Source organism: Lontra canadensis, unplaced genomic scaffold, assembly GCF_010015895.1.
Source record: "Lontra canadensis isolate GAN:19392208 unplaced genomic scaffold, GSC_riverotter_1.0 scaffold56, whole genome shotgun sequence".
In the NCBI taxonomy this organism is placed as follows: Eukaryota; Metazoa; Chordata; class Mammalia; order Carnivora; family Mustelidae; genus Lontra; species Lontra canadensis.
Window position 1 is genome coordinate 8469787 of NW_022631050.1, and position 9351 is coordinate 8479137.

At 43.9% G+C, this 9351-nt stretch overlaps 1 protein-coding gene across 1 annotated transcript; it reads left to right on the plus strand.

The window, feature by feature from the left end:
- The first annotated feature begins 511 nt into the window (after positions 1-511).
- On the plus strand, positions 512-9128 carry ADIPOQ (adiponectin, C1Q and collagen domain containing). Its single transcript, XM_032875604.1, has 3 exons — positions 512-619; positions 7298-7519; positions 8447-9128. The coding sequence occupies exons 2-3, from the start codon at positions 7306-7308 to the stop codon at positions 8965-8967; spliced, it is 735 nt and encodes a 244-aa protein (XP_032731495.1). The 5' UTR covers positions 512-619; positions 7298-7305; the 3' UTR covers positions 8968-9128.
- Positions 9129-9351: the final 223 nt, after the last annotated feature.

A 9351-nucleotide genomic window follows, 5' to 3' on the forward strand; every position in this document is an offset into this window, starting at 1 on the left:
CTCCTCAAATTTGGGGTCCAGGCCAGAGTGTGGAGGATGTGTTCTAGTTCTTGTTTTATTGCCACTCCTCTGACTATTCCCCTTTCTGAAGTGCTCTGTCTGGACCACACAGTCTCATGCTTTGTCATGCATAGCGAGCAGGAGCACAGTGGTGATGGTCATGAGTGTTCCTGACTTATGACAGCAGATCTATGGGGGAAAAGAGGGGGGGTCTCCTGCACCACTGGACAATTCATTTTACAGGAGGAAGCTTCTCCCTCAGATGCAGAGATGGCTTGTTTTCCTTTTTCTGGGCTTCACCCTTGCCCCATCTTCTCTTGCTGTTGTAGGATGCAAACCTAAGAGCCAAGGGAATGTGGATGCTGTGACTGAGGACCCACTTGGCTTCCCAAGCCCATGGGGTGTTGCAGCAGGTTCCCCAGAGTGGAGACCTGATGCAGTTGCCAGGAACAGGGCTCCTGCCCACTGGCCTCTGGCCCTCACAGGGTTAGGGTTGGCCAATAGGAAGGGACAACTGTGGGGTGGGGATGGCCTGTCCCCCTGTGTATCAGGCTGCTGAGGCTGGATCATCTCATTTCCATCCTGACTGCACTTTGTGGGTCCGATTCTACACTTGAGGGTAAGAACAAGTTGATTACAGTCCCACGCTGGGGGGTGGGGGTGGCTGTCTTGCAATGGAGCCTCTGGCTGGGGTTTGCACAGGCTCTCTTGTCATAGCTGGTACAGATGGGTACAGGCAAAACTCTGGCCAGAGCAGCCCTGGTGGATGTAGAAAGACCTCAGGCTTCTTCCTTGATTCTTCCACAGCTCAAAGAGAAAATGAGCTGTTCCTCTGATCAAAATGCCTGGGGCATCTTGAATTTTGCCCAATTCACTCTGTGGCCAGATGCCTATGCAGAGAAAAGGTTGGGATCGATGAGGAGGGAAAGATGGCCAAGCTATAGAGTTTAATTAAATAAGAAGAGAAGGAAATAATTCACTTCTAGCTTGACCAGGTAGGCAAAGAAAGAAGCATAGGGTAAGGCAGCTGAGGGACAGACTGAGCTCTAACCTCAGGCTGAGTCTGGAACCCAGCTCCACCACTGGATTCCTCTCAGCAAATATTGATCGAACAGATTCGATAAGGCCAGACACTGGGTGGAGTTAGTGAGATACAAAGATCTGAAGGTATCTGTAAATACGGGGATATCTGCACTGATGTGAGGTTATTTCACAGGATGATTGAGATATTCAAATGAGATAAAGTGAGCTTGGGATATACTGAAAACTTATAAAAATCTTATTTTTAGACGACATTTTCTGTCAGAAACCAGTGGGTCTGCATGGCTTTCTGTCAGAAACCAGTGGGTCTGCTCTGTCTTGCTCACCCTGGTGAGCGCTGCGCCTGAGGCATCTGGTTGTTTTCAGTGTAGAGGCAGAGGTCAGAGTGGGAAAGATTTTAGAGATCAGCCCAGCACTCCTGTGTCAGTGGGTGTGGGTCCCCGGTCTAGAGAGGTTCTGGTTTTCAGATCAAGCTTCATAGGGATGCAGCCACCTCACTCCTGGTGACTCCACCCATTAGCGGAAAGGTGAGCTCCTCCGGAGAAAGTGGGGAAGCCTGGGAGCCCTTTGTGCTGGTAGAATGTGCCGCAAGGAGCACGAGGGGTCAGCTTTGTTCCTGAAGCGGAGAAAGCACGAACAGCTCAACTGGTAGTCCTTGTTGCCTCCCTCCCTTAGTTCCTGAGGAGCTGTAAAGAGAGACACAGGACTTGCTCCTTGTCTTTCTGAGGTGGGTGTGGGGACAAACTTTCCACCAACTTTTTGTCAAAACAGGAAATTAATGGCCCCACTTGGCTGAGGTCAGGAGGTAGAAGCTTTGGAGAGTAGAATTTTCAATAAGAATTTTTTCACATGAAGAGATACTGATCCTAAACAATGCAAGGTTCTGTTTTACTAGTTCCTTGAGATTTGAAGCGCGCGCGCGTGTGTGTTGAGCATGGGGATGCTGACAGCTCTCTTGAGTGAAGGTTTTCAGATAATCCTCCTGAAAGCCAGACAGAATTGAGTTGATTCCTGATTCTGTCATTCATCATTAGGTTGAACCATGTGAAACTGCCAATATTCTACCATTTTTAACCTTTAAAAATGGCAGTTTCATAGAACCCATACAAGAGTTGCATGATTCCTTTCTTTCTTTCTTTCTTTCTTTCTTTCTCTTTCTTTCTTTCTTTCTTTCTTTCTTTCTTTCTTTCTTTCTTTCTTTCTTTCTTTCTTTCTTTCTTTTCTTCCCTTCCCAGCCCACTCAACATTTCTAAGAGTCACATGATCTTAAACCAGCACCTTGGTCTCTTCAAGTCTCGGATTCTTCTCTATAGTGGAATCAAGAGCAGGACTATGGGGGAAATTTACATGAAATAAGCATTTGAAAGTACCTTATGCAATTTCTACTCCAACGTACCCTTGCCAATTTCAGTGTTCTCACATCCCTCACCTTTGTGATAACATTTAGGGGGTTAGGAAGTTGAGTCTGAGGCTTTTTAGAGGCCATGTAATGTGATGGGAAGCTCACCGGGTTGGAAGTCAGAACAGGAATGGCTCAGGGGTCATGTCCTTAATCTCTCACTTTCCCCATCTTTAATGTTGGGATTATATTCCTTGCTTCATGGAGTTCTTGTAAAGATTAAAATAAGAAATAGATGAAATAAATAATGGGTAAAATCTCCCAGTGTGGGAGCTGGCCTCCATGAGGATCTAATAAACACATCTTCTTTCTCCTTTACCTTCCATTTGTAAAGGCAGGGCAGGGTTGAGATAATTTCGGGGTCCATTCTGGCTCTCAGGGACTTAGTGATCTGTGCTTTAGTGCCCTTTCCTGCTGGAAGTGTTGGCACCAGATTTGGTGGCCTTTCCCCCACCTAATGCTCTGTTTCTTGCCAGTCCCAAAGGAGACCCCATCTTGCATTTCACAAGATTCTGCTGTTGTTTCTGAAATTCCAGCAGGTCAAAGTGGAATTTCTTATATATTTTAACACATGAAAATGCGAGATCATAGTACAGTCCTTTAGGATCCAGAGGACATCGTGGGCTTCCCCTCATATGATTTTTAAAAATGAACGAATCCATGCCTATACCCAGTGTATCATGAAAGCCAGTTCAGTACAAAGAACTAGGGCTTCGGATTTTAAATTGTGCCTCTGCATGCTTTTCTTTGTTATGGGTGGGTGGAAGTTACTAACTGGCTCTGGTCCTGGGATTCCTCTTGTGGGAGTTGGGTCCCACCTGCTGGAGTAGTAGGAGTGAAATGAGATGAAGGGCAGGTGGATGTAGAGTGGGGATCTGTAACAGGTGGTCCATAAATATTCGCTCGTTTCCCTTCTCTTCACTCACATGTGTGACTTTTACTCATCTGATTCTCACAATAAGATCGTGAAATAGGCCAGGTAAGGGTTAATATTAATAATCACATTTGCAGGCAAAGAGCAGGAGATCCGGGAGATAAGGTGGAGACACGTAAGTCACCTAGCATGTTCGTGGCAGAGCCTAGACTAGAAGCCAGGGCACCTGCTTCATGATTTAGAGGGCTTCTCCAGCTACTTTCTCTTATGTCCCCCATCCCATGGAGTGGAACATGAAAAGACAGATGTGTGATCCTGATGCTTCGCCCCCCTCCTCTGAACTATGCCTTAAAGAGTCCATTTTTGGACTTTGGAAGACCAGAATTTGATATCCAGCTCTTTTACATTAAAAAGCTCTAGGATTGGGCGCCTGGGTGGCTCAGTTGATTAAGCATCTGCTCTCAGCTCAGGCCATGATCCCGGGGTTCTGGGATCAGTCGGGCTCCTGGCTCAGTGGGGAGATTGCATCTTCCACTGCCTCTCCCCCTGCTCGTTCTTTCTCTCTCCCTTGCAAAAATAAATAAATAAAGATCTCACTAAAAAACAAAAACAAAAACAAAAAAACCCTCTAGGATCTAGGATGAGTCACATAACTTTCCTGAAATTCACTTTCCTCCTCTTAAATGGGTACAGTCGGCGCTAACATTTGTTAAGCACTTACATGTGTCATGCACTGTTCTAAGTACTTACATGGATTACGCCACTTATTCCTCCAACAAATGCATGACTGATGCATGTTACAGATAAGAACAAATTAGTTTCCCCCAAGCACCAAGATCATAGAGCATGTGATCCTGTTCTGCTTCACACTGTCTCTCAAAATGGTTGTGAGGATTAAATGAGACATTAAGTGAGGTAAGGACTTTACAAATGGAGCTCGGCAGAAATAGAATTATGAGTGGAACTTGGGGTTTAGCTTCAGGAGCCATATAAAAGTTCTCTTTACAGCCACAGTTGAGTCTTGGATTACAGTTTCATGTAATAATGTTTTCCCATGTAGAAACAGAAGACTTTCCAAATCAAAGTGTAACAGTTGCCCTATCCAAACAAAGAGCACAAGTAATTTTGGAATACATTTTTTTGGTAAGTGGCGCCTCTGCGCTGACCTTCTGTTGTTATCCATTGCTGATTTTTTCACCCAGAACTAGGTTAGAAGACAATTTTCTTCTGCAATCAGAATCTGTTCTTAGCATCAGAAACTTCTGAGGATTGTGTACCCGTCTTCCCCCCACCCCCTCTTCTCAGTACCTCCACCCCATGCCACTGTCAGGGAACCCAGAATTGTTGTCCCTGTCAGTGGAGAAATCTATCCATAATACCAAAGTGCTGAGGACAGAAATGCCTTCCCTTGGGCTGGGAGAAAAGAATCTTGACTTTTAAAAGAGGAGGAGGAACCACAGAACTCCAGAGACCTTTTGACTTCTCACTTCCCCCAACAATTTGGAGAAAGCCCCAATCTCCTTCTATTTTGGGGTCCCTCTGTAACTATCCCCCCAGTTCTTATGTTCTGGACTCTCTTCCTATCTCCCTGTGGAAAAGAGCACAGCCTCATAGATTCTGCCCTCTCCTCATTTTGGGAGAAAGCGAGCATACCTCTCAGAGGTCTTCTTGGGACTTGTAATGCTAACCCTCGGAAACAGGAGCAAGGTGAGGTGACAAATAGTGAGAAACTTTGAATGCATATGTCTTAAAAGCCTCAGAACAAATATTTTTCCTAAATATGAAAAGGGCTTGACTGGTTTCTCCTTCTTGGTTTCTAATCTAACTCACCTCTTTCTTATTTCTGGACAAGCCAAGCCTAAGACTGTGTCTCATTTCCCCCACCTGTTGACGTCACCCTCCTGAGCCCTTGAAATCCAGTAGAGGGCGACAAAGGTACATGTAGATGGTAAGAGGCGCCTCTGCCAGAGAGTCACCACCACCAACAGGCAGTGCCTGTTGCTCTGGGTCCTCTCTGCCCCTTCTTCTATCAGTCTATCTCATTCTCAGTTCTCACTTTACTTACAAGATCATGTTAAAACTTGGTATTTCCTAAATGATGCAGAAGCGCAATGGAAGGGAGAGATTAACTAAAGGTGTCTTTAAACAGCTAGAGAAATCATTTGAGTATTTTAGAGCACAGTTTACACCAAAACAAAATATTGAAGATGAAATAAAGAGTGAAATTTAAAATCTATCAAACAACAGAAGATAATAAAATAGAATATTTACCAAGACCTAGAAGGGCTAGGAACTGTTTAAAACTTAGAAGCAAAGAAAAATATCAACAGAGTATAAAAACTAAAACTTCTGTCATTTAAAAATCAGGGTAAACTGGGGCACCTGGAGGGCTCAGTGGGTTAAGTGTCTGCCTTCGGCTCAGGTCATGATCCTAGGGTCCGTGGATCAAGCCCTGTGTGGCAGGGTCCCTGCTCAGTGGGGCATTTGCTTCTGCCTCTCCCTCTATCCTCTCCCCATCTTCCTGCTTGTGCTCTCTGCTCTCCCTCTCTCTACCTATCTCATAAATAAATAAAACATTTTTTAAAAAATTAGGGTAAACAAAAGAATAATCTACAGAATAATCACCAGAGAAAATAGTCATGACATAGATGATAAAATGTCCGCGTAAAGAGCTCACACAAATTGATTCAAAAGTACATTGTGTATCTAATAAATTAAGTGACAAAACTACTAATGGATGTATCATGAAGAAATTAAGTTAGGAAATAGGCCTTTAATAAAGTGTACAACTCACTGTTGATTAACATCCAAGGTGTCATTTCTTTTGTTCACTAAACTAACAACAGCAAAAATAGGTTTTTAAAATTTTGCTGGTGGGAGTAGCTAATAGGGTCCTTACACACTTACAAACACACTACTAGTAACAAACTAGTAACAGTATAACAGTGTAACTAACAGATTAGTAACAAACTAGACCTAGTAACAGTGTAACAAACTACAGTTTGGAAATACACATCCAGAACTTAAAAATGTTCAGACATTTGGCCCAATAATTTTACTTCTGGGAATATATCATAATGGAATATAATTCGGGGATAAGCTATATGACTAAGGATATTAGTTATGGATTTTAAAATAATACTTTAAAGTCAAACTAAGCTAAAAGTTCAACAAAATAGAAATGGTTAAATATATTTTGACTATGTCCACTTGATGAATTAGCACACACATATTTAAAATGATGATTATGAGAACTAAAAAGTGACAAAGCAAAAATAGGGGAATAAAATTTCTATGCAAAGTGTGTTTTTCATTATGTTTAAAAATAAACAGAGAAAGACTTGGGACTGGGTATCCTTTTGTTTTCTGTAGTTTCCAAAGTGTTTATGTTACTAATGTTATTGAATGCATGTGTGTGTATGTGTGTGTTTTCTACATCTATATATATATGAAAGATGAACATATATGAATAAATGAATGGATGAATGGTGAGTTGGTTTTGTCTCATTGAGAGGGCACTATAGAGCCCAGGTGATGAGGCATAGAGGCGAGATTCTAGACACCATGCACATCTTGGGGGTAAAATTGCCAATCAGAGGCTTTCCTGCATCCCTCACAGAGAAGCTGTATCCTGAAGCCAAACCCAGTTCTAGAGGCTTTGTGTAACTCTGAAAAACAAACACACTGATGAAAAATAGTGAGTCTTTGGAGTAAAAAAGTACATGTGAACTGTGTTTAACTTAGAATGAGGTTCATGAGATTAAGGAGATTATACACAAAGAATAATGCTAACTATTGCAAATTGGAGGGTGGAAAGAGATCAAGGTGGGTGGAAATAGACAAGTCTTCTAGAAGAGGTGAGCATTGAGAGAGCAGGTCTCAGAAGTGGATGCTGCTGAGGTGGCCCAGGTCCTGTGTAGGTACGGACAGAGTGAGCTGTGTGGAGCTGCTTGCATGGCTGACTAAGTGTATCTGGGTTCCAGGGGTCAAGATGCTGTTGCCACAAGCTGTTCTACTGCTACTGGTCCTGCCTACTCATGGCCAGAACTCCGTGACAGAAGGGCCTGGAGTCCTGCTTCCCCCACCCAAGGGGGCCTGCACAGGCTGGGTGGCAGGTATCCCAGGGCATCCTGGCCACAATGGGACCCCAGGCCGTGATGGCAGAGATGGCACCCCTGGCGAAAAGGGTGAGAAAGGAGATCCAGGTAAGAACAAGGTTTTTGGCTTCTTCCATCGTAGACTTCTCCTGGGTAGAGGAGGGTTTCTGGAACTATACAAAGGCATTAGCTATTGACAAAGGCCTAGACACAGGAAGGAAGCTTTTTTTTTTTTTTTCTTTTTTTTTTCTGTGACTCATAAGCAGCCTGAAGTGAATTTTGCGTTGGCCTTCTGGTCGTGAGGATAGGTCGTACCTATAAAACCAGTACCTTTGATTCTGTTCTATCAACATCACATTGCCTGTACCCTTTCCCATCCCGCCTCATCCATCACTCTTCCCAGTCCCTTCACATTCGTATTTCCCTTCATTTCCACTTAATTCCCATTCCACCCAGTGACGTTCATACTCAACGCATCCTCATGGCTCACAGTCCTGCTCCTGGGCAACTCTTGGTGTAGTTAAGAAGATACGTCTAAAGCACAAGGCTGTTAAGGATTACTACAAGAACGTCTATTCCAAATATGCCTAACTGAATGTGGGCAAGTGTCCAAGGTATGGAACAGAGAGAAAATGCTCTCAGTGAAGATCTGGATTAACAATGAAGACTTTAAGAAGAGGAGGGCTTGAGTCAGGCCTTGAAGAATGGATAGACAGAAAAAAAGGAGGGAGGGCATCCCGGACAGAGGGGATCGAAGAGCAAGAGTATGGTTGAAAAGGGTTATAAAGGGTTGGCAGGATGGAAGGTCTATGATGGAGACTTATAAGATATAAGGTTGGAGATGAATTTATGGAAGCCTGCTGGGGGATATAGAAGGAGAAGGTATAACTCACCTCTTTGGGAGCTCCCTTTGGTTCCTGGCTCTGTAAGTCAGGCAGGTTGTGGGTAAGGACCATAGGGGCAGTGTTTTAGGTTAGAACTAACCAAGGCAGGAGTTCTGTTCCTTATGGTCACTGAGGTTTTCTCATTTTCTAGGTCTCGTTGGTCCTAAGGGTGACACTGGTGAAACCGGAGTAACCGGGGTTGAAGGTCCCCGAGGCTTTCCAGGAACCCCAGGCAGGAAAGGAGAACCTGGAGAAAGTGCCTATGTACACCGGTCAGCATTCAGTGTGGGACTGGAGAGCCGGGTCACTGTCCCCAATGTCCCCATTCGCTTTACCAAAATCTTCTACAATCTGCAAAACCACTATGATGGCACCACTGGCAAATTCCATTGCAACATTCCTGGGCTCTACTACTTCTCCTACCACATCACAGTCTACTTGAGGGATGTCAAAGTCAGCCTCTACAAGAAGGACAAGGCGATGCTCTTCACCTATGACCAGTACCAGGAGAATAATGTGGACCAGGCCTCTGGCTCTGTGCTCCTCCATCTGGAAGTGGGCGACCAAGTCTGGCTCCAGGTGTATGGGGATGGGAACACTTACGGGATCTATGCAGATAATGTCCATGATTCCACCTTTACAGGCTTCCTTCTCTACCATGACACCAACTGATCACAACTAACTTAGATTCCAACAGCCCAAACAACCCCAAAGTGAAAGTACAGCCCATAGATTTTGATGAAGTTAAGAGACTAATTTTGTTATCTAGTTGGAGGGCTCTGAACATTATTTGTTCATTTATTGATGCATTCATCAAGTACCTTTTCAAAAAAGATCATATACTATGTTCCCTGTCCTGAAGAAGACATTGTCCCTGGCCTCAAAGGTCTGTTATGTAGTAGCAATGAAAGTTTAATAACATTTCTTGGGGTGCTTCACATGTATGGTGAGGTAGCAAATTACCAGAAAGTATTTGACAGTGCTATTCTGTGTTCACTAGTTTTTCTCATGTTCATGCCTATCCTGGGGGGTTCACAGAAAAGATATTATTCACCT